The 21,045-nt window shown below is 40.7% G+C and overlaps 2 protein-coding genes across 3 annotated transcripts; both read right to left on the minus strand.

Annotated features, from left to right (window-relative positions):
- Positions 1-59: 59 nt before the first annotated feature.
- On the minus strand, positions 60-15,335 carry parvb (parvin, beta). 2 transcript variants are annotated; one of them, XM_030054695.1, is made up of 13 exons: positions 15,015-15,335; positions 9,024-9,113; positions 8,301-8,371; positions 7,873-7,975; positions 4,870-5,010; positions 4,407-4,522; positions 4,116-4,174; positions 3,644-3,663; positions 3,453-3,514; positions 3,277-3,345; positions 2,904-3,005; positions 2,737-2,809; positions 60-264 (listed from the first exon to the last, which is right to left on the minus strand). In XM_030054695.1, exons 1-13 carry the CDS (start codon positions 15,127-15,129, stop codon positions 188-190), a joined length of 1,098 nt encoding a protein of 365 aa, XP_029910555.1. In that variant the 5' UTR covers positions 15,130-15,335; the 3' UTR covers positions 60-187. The 2 variants fall into 2 exon arrangements, with proteins under 2 accessions (XP_029910555.1, XP_029910556.1); XM_030054696.1 differs by lacking the exon at positions 15,015-15,335 and adding an exon at positions 11,483-11,537.
- A 4,237-nt stretch (positions 15,336-19,572) lies between these two features.
- On the minus strand, positions 19,573-21,045 carry aplnr2 (apelin receptor 2). Its single transcript, XM_030053421.1, has one exon. It carries the CDS (start codon positions 21,043-21,045, stop codon positions 19,573-19,575), a length of 1,473 nt encoding a protein of 490 aa, XP_029909281.1.

Consider the following 21,045-nt stretch of genomic DNA (forward strand, 5'->3'; position numbering starts at 1 on the left):
ATTTCGTGAAGATTAAATACTAACATCCAGAGCTTTTTCAGGCCAATCCCCCCTGGGTCTTTTTTTAAGTCTCACATAATGATGACTTCAGTCCCCGTTGGTCTCATCAGTGTCCGGACTGCAATGCGTAACATCAGTGCAAGAGCAGGGCAGTGCTGTGTTGAAAATCGGCCGGGACAGATAGACATCATTCTGAGTTCTTGTAGTTGGTGAACAGGTTGTACAGGACTCGGAGAGTGGACTTGAGGTTCAAGTTGACGACATCTGTAAAGAATCGAAAACACCACAGAGATCATTAGAGCTGACCGTTTAAAGTCAGTTTGGACTTGCAGCTCTGTGTAGGAAGAAAAATGACCCCCTGAGATGTCGAGTGAGGAAAAAAAAAGTTTATGATATTGCTCTAGTTCCTGTTCCTGAGAAAAATTGGATTCCTGGAGCACTGAAGCAAAAAATAGATGGGTCTGTCCTACCGTAAAATCATATTTACAATGCAAAGGAGCCTCCTCTGTGCTTGCAATTGGTTCACTTTACTTCAAAAGGTTATTTGTAATTTCTGGAAATGTGATAGAGATTAAAATTGGGCCTAAGACCTTGCAAGAGGAGATTCTAAAGTAAGAAAATATCTGCACTCTTAGTCTCTGTCATGGCATAACATACAGCATATCTGCTTATTCTAATTTTTCTTCTGAACAAAGTCTTTATTAAGCAATTCAAACTAGACACCATTTTGTTACAACAGTGCCGTTGCATCAGCATTTAAACCGGGATGTCTTAAGCCCCTTATTATCTGCATTGCCTTGCTAGTAAGTGTGACATTGTTGATATCATTAGTGGCTCTGGAATCTCTACTTCCATTTATAACGAAGCGGCAGATATGAGCAAACCCTATTTATGCTAATTAGGAATCATATAGTAGGAGTGCAGTTATCTGACTGCAGAAGTGGTGGTGGTAATAATTCCAATTACAGGAAAAAGTAAACTTACTTGTTGGATTAGCTGGTAAAATGTTACAAGGAAATCAGAATGTACATTGTCACACTGTAGACAAACAAAAGGCATCATAGAGGATGTTAAGAATTATTTAAATTACAGTGATGCAATAAATGGAAAAAAAATAGCTTGTTCAGTGTCATATTCTGTGGATTAAATTAACCTACAAGCAACAGAAATTAATTAGAAGGCATTAGTGGATTATGTTACTGATTACAGTTTAGACAGGTGATCAGTCAGCTCTATTAGATTAAATTCTGGAGGCAATTTGTCAATTGTGAAATAATCCGTATATCTGTACGGCAGTTATACAGAGTACAAACAGTTACGTATTCATGGTAGTTTTACATAAAGACAGACATAAAACAATAAATAAATATTAATTAAGTGGCATTTTGGAAGTAATAACTATGACTATAAACAATTACAGCCTGTGCAATCAGTGAACCTTAGTTTTACTGTTCTACTACAACAGTGTGTACTGTTTTATTTATGCTGGACAACAAAGAGCAGCTTGAGGCTGTATGAACTCTGTAATATGACTACAGTGCCATGTAATATGAGTATTAAAAGTAAGGCAACATCGCCACCTACTGGGCAACTTTCAGTATCACTGTTACTGTCGAGTGTCTATCTGCAGCCTGCAGACTTGTATAAAGATGCCCCTCACCCCACTGAGGTTAAAAAAATACATCCTGTATCGTTTCCTAACCACTTTTCCTTGGCCTTGATGGAAAACGTCATGAACGTCAAAGAAATCAGTCAAGGAGAAAAGTGCATTCAGGAGTTAGAATGGCTGCTCATGCTCACCCACCTGTCCACTTATATTTATGGACATGAATCCCAATTAATGATGATTGTATGAAAATAATTGTTAGATTCAAGCAAGACCGGTATAACATGTTAGGCTTACAAATCTACTGCTGCACATATCACCATTCTCAAATTTCAAATATGTTTTTTTTTTTTTTATTTTTTTAAGATCATTTAGACAGTAGAGAGACAGGAAGGACAGGGGAGAGAGAGGGGATGACACACAGCACATGGCCCAGGATCGGATTCGAACCCAGGACGCTGCAGTCAGGACTCAGTCTTAACAAGTGGTACGTGCTCTACCATTTACGGGGCCACCCCCCCAATTAACATGTTGACTTAAAACTTCATCTGGCCAAAAAACATCTCATATCTGTTTTCTTGAAAGACAGACTTTTGTGTTAAGGGAAGTATTGTGATTATGATGATTATAAGCCTATGCATATAATAGCTTAAACCCTGCCACAAAACTCAGCAAACACCTTGAAATATGAACGGCTGAAATGTTGCTGCTGCAAGGAATTGTGGAACAGCATTATCTCCTTTCCTTTTTGTAAAAGATGGCCCAGTGTATCCTATGCTTAAGGAGATGAAGGAAGCACTGAAGCACATTTCCTTTTCCTTCCTTCCTTTCCTACCTTTAAAGTTACAAAATTCAACCAGCTCTTATCATGGCTGCCACTTAGATACTTCATTTCACTCAGTTATGAACGTCCCTGAGCAACAAAGACTATTTGACTGCGACCAGATGGTCTTGTATTAGTACTGCAGGCTGCAGGCAGACAACTCTTGTTACTGTGGGACATCGGCCATTCATCAGCCCCTCAGTCTGGACACAGACTCATTATCAAAGTCATTATTAAAAAAAAAAATCTCCTGCAGGAAGTTCATTTCATTTGCTGCAGTAAAAATGCAGGCTCAAAGTACAAATACCTTCTGGTCTGGCTTTAGGTTTCTTCAGGCCTCCATCCTGCATCAGCTCAAAGGCAAACGCCACATTGTGGACCTGAGGGGAAAAACATGGACACTCAACATATTAGTAAATTGAAAAATATCCCACCCACTGACCCAGTTAATCCACTTTAAAAATCTGTAATCACCTTCTGTTCGAAGCTCTCAGGAGTGAGGAAGAAGTTGTACAGAGGGACAAAGTAGTCTTCCAGCAGTCCCATCAACAGCACAAGATACACACCATCAGCAAACTGGACAAACACACACACACACACACACACACACACACACACACACACACACACACACACACACACGGTACAACCTATTTAGACTGCATTAGTACATTAAATTGGATTACATCCATTAGAAAATGAAAATCCAACAAGGCCTTCATGAAATGTAGAGAAGAAAAGAGGCAATGGATTAAAGCACACTACATAACTCATATAATCATAATGCACTGTAGTGAAAATGATAGCACAAGACTGTGGATAACTAAACCTTCATCAAATCTCCTACCTGAGATTCCAGCTCAGTAACTTCAAGGTTCAGCTTGTTCAGGTGTTTGTTCACAAAGGTGATGAGAGACTGTAGGTGGGAGGAATAAAATATAAGTTACACAATTTAAGGTAAATTAAAAAGGAAAGGAAAACATCACATCAGGCACAGAAAGGTTTCCGGCACTGTTCTTTTACCGTTTTTACTACGTTGAGCTTGTCTGGTGCATGATCCAACAACGTGTCAAATGCATCCCTCTCTGTGATGAAGAAGAAATCAATTGCAGTTCATGAATATATAGTCAGACAACCAATAAAACAAAAAAATGGCATGGATATTTACATAATACTGTGACATGAAACACATACAGAATATGGCTTTGACTTACCAAATCTACCCAACATCATCCTGAAATTCATAAATAAAAGACAACACATTGCTATTAATATTGTGCACTATTCCAAGACATGTGTACACTGGTAATACATTTTAATATAAACACAAATATAAATCACATGCATCATTTCTGTAGGGTTCTGTAAGCCCCATAAGAATCACTCATCACACTTTATTTGGACTGCTCAATGTTAATATTCAACTTAGTATCAACTTTGTTATCAGTTAGGTCAGTGCTGATGTGTAACTTTATATCAATCTCTCCAATGTAAATACTCAACATCAGTTGACTCGGTACCTATTTCAGTTAGGGCTAGTGTTGATATTAAGTTGAATATTAACACTGGACAGTCCAAATAAACTGTCACCAGATCACTTCACAACACTGAAATGAGAAGAGGAACACACTCCTAATGGAAGGTTCATTGTGCATAAAATGAGTAGGAGACTGTATCAGCACTTACTCTGTGGTGCTCGTCAGCTCTTTGGTCACAAGAGAAGTCTGCAGGATGCCCTCTCGTTTCTGCTCCAAACAAACAAATTCAAAGTTTTTTTCCATACTACACAGCAGAAATAGTGGAATTGTTTGATGCACATAATACAAATCTAAGACAAAACAATAAAAGATGAGAAAATCAGTGATAATTTGCCACATACACAATGTCTCTGCTGCAAAAGTGCATGCCTCCCCAAGCCGCTCAGCCTCTACTTAAGCCTCTATAGAGCATAATGACAAGCTTGATGGGCCAACTTACCTTGACCACCACCACCTGCACAGAGACATGCTCAGGCAGCCTGATGGGGGCCTGGTAGTGCATGGCAAGGGCCACCAGCAGATGCACAATTGCCACTAGATTTTTTGAGTGGATAGCTGCAAGAAGAGAAAACCAGAGGGGACTGTCAGCTCCAAGCTAACGTAATGACATAAGCAATTACCTAAAGGCGACAGGTGCTTTTTCAGATGAAAAAAAAAACAGTTACCAAGTTGAAAATAAATTAACTGACTGCTTTTACTTTTTATACTTAAGTACATTTTACAGCTCATACTTCTATAATTTCACTTAAGTAATAATTTGAATGCAAGACTTTTATTTTTAATGGGGTATTTTTGCATTAAAGTATTCCTTCTTTTAATTAAGTAATTTGATTTGAGAACACAAAATGAATTCAGTCAGCTGTGTGGTAATCAGTGAAACGCTTAATTGCTGTAAAACTCACAATCAACAGTCCACTCAATGGACCAGCCATGAGGCCTCAGCAGTTCGTTGACAGCCTCCAGCACCGTCTGAAGCTTCTGCTTCTGGCCAATCTCTGACTGGGTCACTTCCGCCACATTCAGCTTTCTGCCTGACAGTTTTTCTGTCAACAACAGGAGAGAGAAGGCACATTTATGTCAAACTGATGGAACAAATACACAGGGAAACATGTTACATATATGTAAAAGAGCACTGAGTCATGCAGTAACATCCTGTTTCTTGATCCTTGCACTAAGTGAGGGATGTCTGTGTGTGTGTTGAAGGAAAATTCCTTCAACACACAAAGAGACACCAACAAGAGCTTGCACACTTATAAAAAGGAATAAATCCAAAATGAGGCTAAGTGTTTAAAAAGGTCTGATGTTTCCCCAGGGTGTGAAAATGACAAGTGCAAAAAAAAGTTGACAACAGAAAAGGTTTAAGTCAGTACATCCTCTTTAGTTATCGTTGGGGAAGAAGCATGTGGAAAAAGGATCTTTTGCACGTGGCATCAGTGAGGGTTTTGGTGTGGGTTGAACATCAGCTGAGTCTCTAATCTCAGCATACAAGCTCCTGATGACCACAAAAATGTTGAATGTGGCTGCTGCAGACAACAAATATGACAAGTAGAGCAAGTGAGAGAGAGATGCCTGTGCTCTAAAGACAAGCCCTAGCATATAAGAGGCTTATATCAAGTATGTTGGTTCAAAAATCATACACAATGAAAGAAACCAACAAGAAAGCCGCAGAGGCCCCCTGCTGCTGCTGCTGCTATTGCAAAACAAAGGCAGATATTTATTTAGATCAAGGGCGAAGCTGACAAAGAAGTGTGAAAGCTCAAAAACAAGCACAAAAGATCTGTTCTAAACTGATGTTGATCAAACAACCCATAAACAACCCAACCTTATGTACAGGGTGTCCATTAAGTCTCTTCACAATTTAACAAATTTATTACAAAATCAAATGAATAGACAAATCTGTGGAAATCATGACAAAATGAGGCGTAGATATTGATTTTTTTTTTTTTGCCTCATTTAATACACCTTTATATGGGCACCATTGGTTGCACAAAGCACATCAAGACGGTACTCAATTTCTTGCCATGTTCGCTGCAGCAGAGCCTCATCAATGGTGGCAATGGCATCAGTGATCTTTTGCTGCAGGTCGTTGATGTCCAATGTAATTAAAAACTTTGATAACCACTGAGTACATAGAACAAACCTGATTAACATATCTCATCAATTGCTTTTGTAATAGATTTTTTAAATTGTAAAGAGACTTTGTGGACACCCTGTACATTTCTAGTATATATTGGTAAGAAACCCAGTATTGGTTTCTTCTTGTGCCCTGTATAATGTAGTTTGTGCTCTTTTCAATTCATATTGAAACATGCTGGGCTGATTTGGCAATTGATGAGACAGATAGTTCTGATAAGCTGGTGTGTAAAACAAGCACCAGTAGGGGGCGGCAGAGGGGAAAAAAATCTATCTATCTATCTATCTATCTATCTATTTAAATATATCTATCTATCTATCTATCTATATCTATAGATAGATAGATAGATAGATAGATATAGATAGATAGATAGATATAGATATATATAGATATATAGATATACACTATATTACCAAAAGTATTCGCTCACCTGCCTTTACTCATACTATGAACTGAAGTGCCATCCCATTCCTAACCCATAGAGTTCAATATGATGTCGGTCCACCTTTTGCAGCTATTACAGCTTCAACTCTTCTGGGAAGACTGTCCACAAGGTTGAGGAGAGTGTTTATAGGAATTTTTGACCATTCTTCCAAAAGCGCATTGGTGAGGTCACACACTGATGTTGGTCGAGAAGGCCTGGCTCTCAGTCTCCGCTCTAATTCATCCCAAAGGTGTTCTATCGGGTTCAGGTCAGGACTCTGTGCAGGCCAGTCAAGTTCATCCACACCAGACTCTGTCATCCATGTCTTTATGGACCTTGCTTTGTGCACTGGTGCACAGTCATGTTGGAAGAGGAAGGGGCCCGCTCCAAGCTGTTCCCACAAGGTTGGGAGCATGGAATTGTCCAAAATGTTTTGGTATCCTGAAGCATTCAAAGTTCCTTTCACTGGAACTAAGGGGCCAAGCCCAGCTCCTGAAAAACAACCCCACACCATAATTCCTCCTCCACCAAATTTCACAGTCGGCACAATGCAGTCTGAAATGTACCGTTCTCCTGGCAACCTCCAAACCCAGACTCGTCCATCAGATTGCCAGATGGAAAAGCGTGATTCATCACTCCAGAGAACGCGTCTCCACTGCTCTAGAGGCCAGTGGCGGCGTGCTTTACACCATTGCATCCGACGCTTTGCAATGCACTTGGTGATGTGTGGCTTGGCTGCAGGTGCTCGGCCATGGAAACCCATTCCATGAAGCTCTCTGCGTACTGTACTTGGGCTAATCTGAAGGTCACATGAAGTTTGTAGCTCTGTAGCAATTGACTGTGCAGAAAGTCGGCGACCTCTTTGCACTATGCGCTTCAGCATCCGCTGACCCCTCTCCGTCACTTTACGTGGCCTACCACTTCGTGGCTGAGTTGCTGTTGTTCCCAAACGCTTCCATTTTGTTACAATAGAGCTGACAGTTGACTGTGGAATATTTAGGAGCGAGGAAATTTCACGACTGGATTTGTTGCACAGGTGGCATCCTATGACAGTTCCACGCTGGAATTCACTGAGCTCCTGACAGCGGCCCATTCTTTCACAAATGTCTTGTTTCACAGTCTGCATGCCTGAGTGCTTGATTTTATACACCTGTGGCCAGGCCAAGTGATTAGGACACCTGATTCTGATCATTTGAATGGGTGAGCGAATACTTTTGGTAATATAGTGTATATCTATATATATATATAGATATATATAGATATATATAGATATATATGTAGAGAGAGAGAGAGAGAGAGAGAGAGAAAGAGAGATGTCCAAAACTGTGCAAATAACCAGTTCCTCACCAAATAACTTCTGCAGCACTTGTCCATCGTAACAGTCTTCCTCCAGGTCTTTGACAATGATCCTCTCTTCCTCCAGCTCGCTGTTAATCCAATCAATCAGGACCTGGACACACACAGCAGTAACATCTTAATATACCATATGTGTGCTTGCAGGTCAAAGGTCCAATTTTAGAGAGTTATTGCTTTTACACTCCTGTCATACATACGTAGTTAATTATTTAAAAGGCAACACTGGTGGCATCATGACATCATCAGATTTTCCCCCTCATTCACAGTAACTCAGGAAATATGTGGTTTGCGTGTGAATCTAAGTAAGTAATCTAAGGAAGTATTAAACCTTTCTTCTGTTTTTTTTTCACGGTCTGATTATATCATCACGACATGACAAGACAGCACGATGTCTGAATAGGAAACTTAACTCGTACTACCTTCAGTAGGTCTTTGAATTTGGCGTTCTCCCTGGATGTTGGGTCCAACATGATCCGCTCAGCATTTTCCTCTGATTAAAGTGATATAAGAGACAGATTACCACAGAAAGTCAGTGGACGTGAGTGGGAGTCCAGAGACTACATCACACTTTGTCACACAGTCCAGGTTCAAATGTCATTTCCTACACATCCACCCCCCCACCCCACCCCCCTTTTACAACTCAGACACGCACAGATTTCATCTGTCTCACACATGCATACAAATGGACAGACGCCCACATGCACACACACAGTTTTCCTATCACACTCATGTCAACAGTGATTCATATGGTGACTGGCGACAGAGGGAGTTGTCTTCACTTCACCCACAGCTCTTTCATTTCCTATTCCTCTGCTGTCACACCACAGTCCTCATTAGTCAACACATTACATTACATTCATATTCCTCTGAATAACTCAGTGACCCTTCTAAAAGTCAGCTGAAACCAGCTCCATCTTGAAGTTGATGAAAACACTCTTGCCATGTAATGTAATATCAAAAAAGCATTAATATTCAGTCAGCATTTAATTACTAATGTCTCCAATAATAAAAAATAGAGTTCATCTGGGATAAGAAGTTATATAGCACAGTATATATAAGCTGCATATGCATTAGTGCTGTGTGTGTGTGTGTGTGTGTGTGTGTGTGTGTGTGTGTGTATGTGTGTGTGTGTGTGTGTGTACCCAGCAGTGTGTCCTCAGGATGGATGTCTGTTCCCGAGGGAAGCATGGGAGCATTAATGGCCTTCTTCCCTTCCTCATGGAGATCACTCACTAAGGAAAAAGCAACACCACACACACACACACACACACACACACACACACACACACACAGAGAGAGAGAGAGAGAACATAATAGTCTTCATGTAACTTTTTTCAAAACACTGTTACAAAGCACAAAATAAAGGGAAAGCAATAAGCAATAAACAGAAAAGGAAGGCAAAAGTCATTAAAGGAAGGGCAGGCGGGGGGGGGGGGGGGGGGGGGGGGGGGGGGGGGCAGAGAAAGAAAGACGGTGTGTGTGAGGGTGAGGGAGAGAAAATGATAAAAAGAGAAAGAGATAGAGATTGATCAGTGAAACACAGTGCAGTATTGCATTAGTGTACTGTGACCAGCTGTCTGGAGGCAGGCTTAACACACGGTTTGGGCCCCAGAGACTCTGACGCCACACACTCCTCTGAGGACTCACGTCCCAGTACACCCTGCTCTTCCTCTGCTTCATCACTCTTTCATCCATCACTTGGCTCTAGTAGCCAGACTGGAAGAAAATAGCATTTGCAAATACTTTTCATTGATTGTTTTACCTTACTTTGGACCACCACAGAGGACAACATGAGTAGCAACAGGTTTACACACACTGCAAAATATCTCCATCTTAGCAAGTTATTTAGTCTCATATTTACTGTGAAAATCTTGAATTTTTAAACCAGAACAAGTGAAAAATCTGCCAGTGGGATGACATAATGACACTTGTTTACCCTGCCAATCAACTTGTAACACATTCTTGAATCAAGTGTCATTTTCTTGAAACTACTGGGCTACTCTGGCTCATTCTTCCCCTTTTTCAACATATTTATTCTTCTTCGCAGAAAAAAAAACACCCTGAAACAAGTGAAACTGCACTGGAAACAAGTGGGATAATCTCATCAAACTTAGACTTTTTTTACTTGTTTAAGTAAAAAGAAGATTTAAAGACCTTGTGACTGGTGATTTCTTGTAGTGTCAAAATTACTATTCATAATTATTATTTGCAACAGTAATTCTTAAGTAAGAATTATTTGTGGCTATTAACGGACCCAAGTCTGGTATTGGATGGTACTTTTCCACTCTGCTGTGATGTTCCCATTTCAGACTGGAGACTGAATACTCGAGGGATTAGAATGTGTCTTTCTCTAATGGCCACATTGCTTTTATTATCCTCTGTTTCAAGTTATACCACCCGAAGCAGGAATCATTTTAAATTCATCATTTTGTGATCCTTTTATCGAATCTGCTATTAAAAGCCAAAGAGGAAAACCAAGGGGAAAGATGCAAGGGATAAACCAGGGTGCAGTTTTAGCATTTCTTCAGATAAAAATCATCTGAAAAAGGCATTATGCCTTTATTTCCCTCTGTTTCACTACTGTCCACAGTTCAGACATCCCATCATTTAAAAATGATGATGATGAATTATATCATTAACAGCTGCAAAAAAGGTTATACTACTCAGTTGGAAAGACAGACCTAAACTATCCATAATCCACTGGCTGTACTTGTTAACAGAATATTTAGCTCTGGAAAAGTTCACAGTAAATTTCCAGAAAAACACTCAATCCTTGTACGAGACCTCTTTTTTGCAATAATTCCTTAATTTCCTTATACCCCTGTCCACTCACCACCCACTGTACCTCATCATTAGAATATCTCAACTTCCACAGTAATCTTATAATAAGAGTACCATACAATGTACAAGTCATACCTTCGTATTTGTTTTTAGTTTTTTTTTTTTTTTTTTTTTTCGGTTTCATTGTATTTTCATGTATGTATTTGTATAAAAGCATAAAACGGACACTTTGTATTGAAAATGAAATAAAAGCTGAGTGAAAGTCCAGGGCAATGCCTTTACAGTGTCAAAATCCAAAATAAATCACGAGTTACGAGTGTGTACAGAGAGGGGATGAATAGTGTACCTCAGGGAGGAGCTATCCCCAGGGATTTCCTATCTGATTCAGCCTCCTCATAGTAACTGACCACATGCCCTCGCCAGTGGGCTACCATAGCCTTGCATCTCATGCCAGATCAGCATTTACTTTGTAATTAGAGTGCAGGCTTGCTGCATTTCATCATAATTGTGCTACTTCCTCCCTCCCTGTGTCCAACTGTGCATCTGGTTGCCTCAGTGCCTCAGCACTGTGCAGGACAAAGCTTTATTAACACGGATCAGTGTGGGCAAATCAGTATTAAAATGTTTAAATTACACAATACAATCCATGCATTACAAGATCTAAACCTAAAGATTCACAGCTCTTACTCTTGGTTTACAACACAGCTGAATATTAAAACACACAGTGCAGTAAGATAACAAGACATGCTTCCCTATTCATATTTCCAAGTCTCTCACATAGCCACCATACAAAACCCAGACTATGTTAAAACTAAATTACCTTGTTTCTTCCTCTTTGTCCCACATAGCAACCCGGCCATGCCCCCGGTGTAAAACTCAGGGTTCCCCGACAGAACAGCAAGTAAAGGTAGAGAAAGCCAGAGTATGTGAGTGTGTGTGTGTGTGTGTGTGTGTGTGTGGATTGCAGTCAGTGGGCTAGAGCAGTGGCAGGGAAGGGGCGTCATCACGTGTTTATTTCTGTCACAGCCCTCCACTCCACCTCTGCGGTCCAGTTACCGGAGAAGCATAGTGTGTGTCTTTATTTGTGTGAGTGTGTGTATGTTTGGGACAGGAAGGAGACACCACACGAGACGTAAAAGCACCATAGTAACCTTACTACACCAGTAACCTCTGGACAGAGCAGATATGGTGGACAGAAGAAGGAAAGTCAATAAAACTGTGCTGACCTTACACATACTCTAATTTGTTCAAAAATAACGCTTGGCTGTGTTAAACTGTGTTTTACCCTTGTTAGGTCACTGTTTTTGTCACTGTAAAGAGCAAAACTGATTACCGTCAATACAGTATAGTACTTTCACAGTAACATAACAGTACCGATGTGGTTCAAAGAATAACCCTGCCCTCTCAGGCTTTAATATGCCTTACTGCAGTGGATAATCAATCAAGCAGCAAATGTATTCCTTTGAACACAATTACACTAATTCAATACAAACCAGGGTCCATTTATCTTGCACCAGCTCCATTGCAAGCTTTCATGAAAACACTTTCTATTATCACTACAAATTTCAATGCAAAAGGACCTGAGATTTTAAACTATAAACAACACAGGAAAATAAAATCAACCTGGTATTGGTTGGTTTTCCTGCTCCCGTGGGAGGAGGGGGTTTACTGTGGCACAGGGGGAAGATATAAATAATGCCGCAGTATGGAGAAGACAGACTGCACCTTAAATATAGCTCTGGTTATTTACACCAACAGAGGCACCAGTGACTAACAGCACAGCCAGGAGATGACAGTGTGACTGAGGATGTTCCACAGGGGGGCTTCATCGGGTATCAGGCATGACAGTAAGTCTAATCAGCAGTAATATAACTGTAATTATAATGTGTAATGACATTTTGGGACATTTGCATGATGCTGATATCCGGAGTGACGTAAATATGTATCCAATCACACTGTAAAAAAAAAATAGTTTCGTCTTCATCTTGTTTTTCTCAAAACAAATGAAAAAAAAGAAAAAAATGTTGTCTTGTCCCCCTGGCAGATCCCCCCCCCCCCACTTGTTCTAAAAAAGATAAAATTTTAACACTGAATATAACATGGAATGGCTTGTTAAAATGAATATTTTGCAGTGCAATATAACAAACAACAAATAGTGAGGAGGGCAAGGGTTAGAGCCACTGAAAATTGCCATGAACATTGATTCTGCATTAGTGATGTATATGCATTATACATTGTTTAATGCATTATATTATATTATTATGTATTATTATAATGTATATACTTCCTTTATCTATTTGAGCGAAACCAGCAGCAACGAACATGGTATAGAAAAACACAACTTACTTCTGTCACCATCCATCCTTGTGGAATCTGAATTAAACAAATATATTCTACTTTCTGAGGCGACACACTCTTCAACCTGCTATGACACTTCCTTATAATGCTACTGAGGCAATGACTTGCTTTTTTAACTAAACTATTATTACAGCACTATCATTGACTTGTGCTGTACAGTCTGAGACAGACACACTTCCTTTCAGTTTATCAGGATATACAGAGACTGCCAGTGACATATCTGTAAAAGCTACAGTCTGCAACTGCAGGAATCTGGGCTCTGCAAATAAAAAGGAGATATGAAAATATATGCTTAACTGTTGTTTTACATCCAGTTGTGTATTTTAGCTGCTCCTTCTAATCTCAGCAAAATATACTGTATCATTTTCCCTCCACATTTCCAATACAAGGAGGAGAAATCAGGGGTTGCTCTTTAGAGGAACAAAGACAAAGTGCACATAATGTACAACAACATGTACATACTGTTGCTAGGGAGTGTCATCACTGCTTAAGAAATCAAAGTCTCTTTCTTTGAGGAACATTATCATTCTGCCCAAACCAATAATTCAGCAAAAGTGCACGAACTTCTCTAGTGGTGACTTGTTGCTCTTGGGTGTGCTCCTCACAACATATACCACACCCTTAAGTAACAGAAACCACAATCTATGTGGTTGCATGTAATCCAACAAGCAATGCACCCTCACCGTATTAACAAAGTCAAATGGCACAGACATTTTGTATTATGCTGATTTCTGTTTTTAAAAGAGCAACGATCCTTTGCATTATACAGTAATTATCAGCTGCATCTGTGAGCTTTAATTCACTTTCACCACACAGGGGCACTCCACTCTCACAAGCTGAAGAGTTTGAATTGGTCCCCTTAGTCCATATGACAGAACCGGGGTCTGAGGACCACCAGAGGTCTTTGAGGGTTGGTAGGGGGTAAAGAAAATGATAAACCATCTCATTTCATATTTGTATCACTATTTTTAAGTTAGTGCAATGAGAAACTGCTGGGAAATTATTCATTTTTTCAGCTATCGCTGTGGTTTGATGCACATCTTTTACAGAGGTGCTTCATATACATTTAAGCAGAGTGGAATGGAATTTAATGGGACTCCTGAACAATTAACATATCTCTCTTCACTCCTGCTGCTGGAGCTCCTTTTTTAGAGAATGACAAACACATGGCTGAGAGTACACACAATCTTCAAACACACACACACACACACACACACACACACACACAAAGAGGTGTCAAATGTTGCAGCTGTCCATTCGGCATGGTTTGAAAATAGCTTGGTAAACAAAGGGAAAAAAAGTTTTGTGGCACTAAGTTAGAAAGCAGAGCCTTCAGGATCACAGGCAAAAGAAAGAAAAGTTAGAAAAGCACTACTGTTACAACTTATCTTAATAACCTTGCATTCCTGGCACCAGCCACTTATCTATTTATGTTTATTACCTCATGTTTAATGCCTGTCAAGTGGCTATGAGGCTTTGTCTCTCATGTCACTTGCTCAGAAGTCTGGCCTTAGTGTTGATATCAAAATTATATCTAGACCTCATGAGACAAGATAAAAACCAAGGAAAAAGTCCTAGATGTTAGATATTTTAGCAAAGATAGTGTATGAGTCCTCTGTGGGGTAAATGACTCACCATTTAGCATTACTCTGATGGTCCTAAACATGAGCAAAAAGTAAATATCATTGCTTATTAGGTCTTCTGGAAAATTACAGTTATACCAGAGCGGATGAAAGTACACACTAAACACTACACACACTCACCACTGCGCACTAGACTGAGTATCAAAGTCTTTCTAGGAATATTTAAATTTTTTATTACGACAGACTGACAAGGCACAATAATCCAAGTACTGCATTGCATTCGGTGTCTGCAACAAAAAAAACATTGATAGTGCGTCACGTGATTGCAGCACCATGGACAGTAACACAATTATAGGAAATATGTCCTTATAATAACGTTACGCTCAGAGAGAAACATTCAGAGTGTATTACCTTCTTTAGACTTTTTCTTCCGCACCAGTGTCCCTCCTAATTTCCCGAGGAAAGATTCATCCTTCTTCATTTTTGCGGACTGTGTGGTCGCAGATCTAGTCGAAGTCCCAGACATCTTTTGAGTGAAGGCTGCCGTGTCTCGGGCCCGTTCAAAATCTTCTCGACCACCTTGATGGTTTCAGGCCTGCGGTCCAGCGACAGCGGAAGGACAAAACACACGCACATGCATGTAATAGGCAGAGAGGGGAAGAGCGCTCGATTGGTATCAACAGAGCCGAATGACTCACATGGAGGCTGGAAGGCCATGAGCTTCATTATTCACCGTGCGTTTACCCCACAGCGCCAATCAATGGCTGCATGGGGGATAAAAGCTACTTTCCGCAAGGGGGCGATAAAGAGGGATGTGGAAAGGTCTGCATGTGAAAAGATGAAAAGTGTGATGGAAATAGTGTTACATATTCTCGAGTTATTTTTCTCGGTGACAATCACGCTATGCTGCTTTAGGTATTGCATTAACATGTTTATGTCTCCTTTTTTCTTGATGTTGTTTAGTCTATGCATTGTGAAGTGTGCTTATAATTTAATGGGCGAGGAGCACAACAAGCCCCTTTCTTTTCCTTTGCTGCACTTGCATTTGTCTCGCTGTATGTGGTCATGATACTTGTATTTCCCTGTTTTCTTTTTTTAATGCAAAGAAATAAAAATCAGATCTAAATCTTCCCGCATTATCATTAAGTTCATTAATTCACAAAACTTCCTCAATTCTTATGTGGTCGGGAGTTCCCCAGCATTTAAAACTGTGCGGGCAGTTCAGACCATGACATTATATGGAAGTTGCTGATGACTTCAACACCCACTTTGATTTTCTATTTCAAGAAATGCCCTGGTCAGGATACTGTAAGTGAAAACTGTCATCGACATGTTGCTGTTATATGTGTATATATATATGTTACCTGTAGTAACTAGCCTGCAGCCAGTATCTCAGCGTCTCCAGGGCCTCCACTTCCTGTGACAGAGCAGTTCCCAGAGGGGGGGCCAGGTTCCCCAAGAGAGAGGAGGCTGTGGGTGTGCATGGCTGTAGATAAACCCATGAGACACCCTCACAAGCACACATACAAGTATGTCCCTGTTTTGGGAAAACTTTTGTTTTAGATTCCGTCAGATTAACATTGGCCATTTTGCAGAATGACACACACTCCCTGCACAAAATATGCAATGAAGATAAATACTACTGAGTTCGATTTGTACTGCTGAAATTCCCAATACCTTCCTCAAACTATCAGGAATGCAAAGATCTGTGAATTTCTGTTCCTCCACCTTCCCCCCAAAAACAACATAAAGATATGAAGATTTTGTCTTTTCATGCTCTTATTGTGTAGCAGTCACATTCAGAGCACAGCTTTACAACATTAACCACGCTAACACATTCTCTGTGGTGTGAGGCTGGGACAAGCCCCCACCAACACACCAAAGCAAAACTCAGAAGAGAAAGTGATGCCAAATGACTGTACATTCTTAGTACTGATGTAATATGTTCTGGGAAGTTCTGTTTTTACTTGCTTCCCTCCAGTGAGGTCAGTCAGCTACGGCACAGCACCTTTGGGGCTGACTGGGACTTGCTTGTCTTGCGTAAAGGAAAAATAAACCACAGTCAGGTATCATCAATCTGAGACAATCAGTGCATTTCATAATAAAATGTTGTGATGGACTTATTTGGTGTAACCACTTTTCTTCAACCTGTCTCATTCTACCTGTGCTTCAGTCAGCCTACATTTCCCAGAATGTCTTTTGACAACCGTAGAGAAGGAAGATGTCGGTTTTGCACATGTCTAGGTGAAAAGAAAGCAATGTGTGGTGTGCCAGCAGTTGCTCAAGTTACAAAAATAAACATATATATTTATATTTCATTAACACAGCCAGAAAAAGATGTGTCTGCACTACATTATGAATTGCTGAGGCTACTGTTGGTGGGCAAAATAACATCTCTGACTCTTTTACAGTGGATTACACTCTGTTTGTTGTTTAACATTCATTCAAAACACTGCAAAAATGCGAAATGTCCCCCCCCAAAAAAACAAACAAAAAAAACTTATTCGTTGAGTCAGAGGGTCAGAATAGCAAAATTGCATGTTCACTGTTGATGTTTTACTGAGCCGAAGTCACTGTAAACCTGCTGGAAATAATTTGACATAACTGTTTAATGTCTATGTTAGAGCCACAGAAATAAGGAAAATACACGAGCAAACAATAAAATGCAAGATATATTGCCAGCAGCTGTTTTGAACAGTGCCATGGTATTGTTGTTTTACCGGTTGGTGAGTGAAAACATAATAAAGTCAGACATTTACAATTGGATCTGTGTGGTGTTGTCTTCAACAACCGATACAGAAGTTAGTCCAGTCATTTTATGAAAAAACCTAGGACAAATTGCAAGAGAAGCAAACTCAACTGATTTTGTATCCTCAGTTTGTCCTGAGTGAGGGAAAAAAAGTCCCAGGAAATCCAATTGGTGGAAAGTTTTGAAAATCACCTATTTATGACCACATATTACCAAAAAACACTGTTTTTAACACACAGGGGGAAGGGTTCAAAATTTTACTTTCAGATATCACTATAAAAATTCATAAGTTGATTACACACACAAAGACAAGAAAAAAAGTCAATTACAAGTTCTTTGAATTATTCTGTTTACACATGCATATCACACATCTGATTTCATATGCGCTAATAAGGAATATAAGGAATAAATGCCAGAACAGATATTTAAACAGTGAATTAAAAGGTTACTATATATATATATATATATAGTAACCTTTTAATTCACTGTTACATAGTAACCTTTTAATTCAAGGTTACTATATATATAGCAACCTTTTAATTCATTGTTTAAATGTCTCTTATGGCATTTATTCCTTATATTCCTTATTAGCGCATATCAAATCAGATAATGTGTGATATGCATGTGTAAACAGAATAATTCAAAGAACTTGTAATTGACTTTTTTTCTTGTCTTTGTGTGTGTAATCAACTTGTGAATTTTTATAGTGATATCTGAAAATAAATTTTGAACCCTTTCCCCTGTGTGTTAAAAACAGTGTTTTTTGGTAATGTGTGGTCATAAATAGGTGATTTTCAAAACTTTCCACCAATGGGATTTCTTGGGACTTTTTTTCCCTCACTCAGGACAAACTGAGGATACAAAATCAGTTGAGTTTGCTTCTCTTGCAATTTGTCCTAGGTTGACCCCAATTTTGGCCTAAAATTACTGGACTAAGTTTGTTAACTGATATAGTGGTTAACAAACATGAACTATGACCTCCAGCTGGTGATCACAATGAAAAAAATATGAATGAAAATCACTTTCATTTTCACAAAAGAAAAAGAAATGGAAAAAAATCAGTGTAGATTGCTCTCCCCTTTAAACCTCCAGTCTCTATAACATTCATTAGTTGATTCTACTTGACATGATCTATATGGTGTATTTAGCCTAAGTCAGGCTCCTGTGAGGTTAAACATGTTGGCAAACACACCTCCACAAATGAAAATGTGAGCAAACTGAGTTCAGGTGGGTTTACACTCTGTGACATCCCTGCAAAAATAACAAAGAGCTCAGAGCCCAACTAGAAGTTCAGTCTCTATTGTATCTGACCTCTTGCGCCATCCAGTGGGCATTAATTGTGAACAAATGGAGCACAGTCTGACAGGGCTGGATTGTAGTAGTGCATACATGAACAACACAGCAACTGGAAGCTTCTTGTCATGGCCAAAGATCATACACTTAGATTTTGAGGCTGAGGTTTTTAAAACGTCATCATCCTTCTGATCCACAATTCTGTTCAGTGTCATTTGCACTTTTAAAAACAGAAACTCAATAAGCATTTCTACCTCTCTTCTAGATGGCACAGTCATCAGCAAAATGGGATAACCCAAATGAATTACCAACTTATTGAAATATATCATTAATCAGGATGTTGAACAACACTGGACTAACATGAAAGAAAATATGTACAGACGGCAAAAGAAAGGAGTTCTCGGTTTTTATTTAAAAATAACAACGATACACAAACCAATGTATAGCTTAGACTATCTTAAGAATACAAAAATATACAGATCAAGAAAACACTTTGCCTGCCAGGGACCATTCCTTGGTTCAGCCATCTCTGAGGAAGTGGTGGCATCATTCCTAGGGGAGTAGGAATAGGATATTTATTTTGAAAACAAGTCGTTCTCTCACAGTGTGACAGAAATGGTAAGTGACCCGTAGTGGTTGTGATTCACGCAGAGTTCAGTCCATTTAAGAGGTCCATCATCCTCAAAAAATGCAAATTCTGGACAATGACCAATGGAAATAAGTAGGGAAGAATGATTCATCATCAACAAACAAAATGTAGTTTTAATTTACATTTTGCCTATTGTTTGTCCCACCTACTGAAGATGAAATTGCATAGATTAACTTTTACAATACTTTTTCCCCATTTATCAAACGCTCAAGTTTCACTGCTTTAGACTAGGATGGACAAGACACAGATGGAGGGGATGAAGCCTGTGTTTCTAGCCCCTAGGCCATCCTGCTGTTCACCTCCTCCATTTTCTCCTCCTCTCCCTCCTCTGTCCTATCTGCTGTTTCCTCCTGTGTTTTTGTCGGAAAAGCTGAGCTCCTCTCCTCCTTCTCCTCTTCTCCTCCCTCCTTCTCTCCCTCTGCCCCCTCTGCTCCTCTCCTAGTCCTCTTGCACAACACAAGCAGCGCTCCTCTGCATCTCTTCCTGAAGGAGGAGTCACAGGCAGCATATAGAAGCGGGTTGAGGCAGGAGTTGAGGTAAGCTAAACAGGTGACATATGGGTGAGCAGCAAGTAAGACCTGATCAAAGGAACAGGAATATGGAAGCAGACCGAGCTCCAGCAACATGGACAAAGTTTTATTAACATGCAAAGGCAGCCAACACAGGAAGAACGCCATCACTAAAGTAACTATGACCCTGAGAAGCCTGCGCTGGCGTCTGCGGTCAGGACGGGGCCCGCGTCCAAAATGTCTGCTGAGGAGGTGAGCCAGCGAGCAGTAGCACACCAACAGAATGATGAGAGGAAACAGGAAGCCAATCAGTGTTGACTTCAGGCTCAAGGCCGCTGTCCACCAAAGCTCTGCCCGTTCTCGCCGTTCCTCGTCCAGTTCTGGTTCAATCAGAATGGAGTAATCCATCTGGCAGGAGAGGAGGACAGCTCTGGAATCGGGCGTCTGTGTCGTCTCTCTCTGCCAGTCGTCCTCAGGGCCTAAATCCAGCTCGACCTCCCTGACGGAGCGCAGGAGCAAACCAGGAAGTGCCAGAACACCCGCCAGTGCCCACACTCCGCCCACTATCCACACTGCCCTGCTGCGGCAGCCATGTTGGGCGTGGTGGCCTGAGTGCCGCCGTCCAATTAGAACCCAGTATCGCTCCACACTGAGCATGCTCAGGCTGAAGACGCTGGCGTACATGTTGAGTGCGGTGAGGAAGCTGCTGATTTGACAGAGCGGCTGTCCAAATGGCCAGTGGTAGCCCATTGCCGTGTAGACGGCCCACAGAGGGAGGGTCACCAGGAAGCACAGGTCGGCTAATGCTAAGCTAGCAATGAGCGAGTCCGTGAGTGAGCGAGAGGAGCGAGGGATGGAAGAAGGAGAGGAGGAGGAGTGGGAGGACTGAGAGGAGGGTCTGTAGCTTTGCCTGGTGGCACTCGGGCATCTGGCCTTGTTCTTTTCAAAGAGCGTCCCATGGAGAACTCTGCTAGCGTCAACGTTCTCCCGACTGGCTCGGAAAATTTTACTGCAGCAGAACATTCTCAGTCTCGCTGTCACTCTTGTTCCAATTCCGTCTCCAGTCCTGGTTCTCCTCCCATCAGCTCGGTCCAGGTAGGCCCAGAGCACCAGACTGTTGCCCAGGCAACCAACCAGGAAGGCCAGCAAGTAGACGGACGGGATGATAGAGAAGGAGGGAGACCAGTCGCTGTAGTCACAGTGGAAGTGGGGAGGGGGAGAAGGGGACGTGAGGAAGTCCAT

This window comes from Myripristis murdjan, chromosome 6, assembly GCF_902150065.1.
Source record: "Myripristis murdjan chromosome 6, fMyrMur1.1, whole genome shotgun sequence".
In the NCBI taxonomy this organism is placed as follows: Eukaryota; Metazoa; Chordata; class Actinopteri; order Holocentriformes; family Holocentridae; genus Myripristis; species Myripristis murdjan.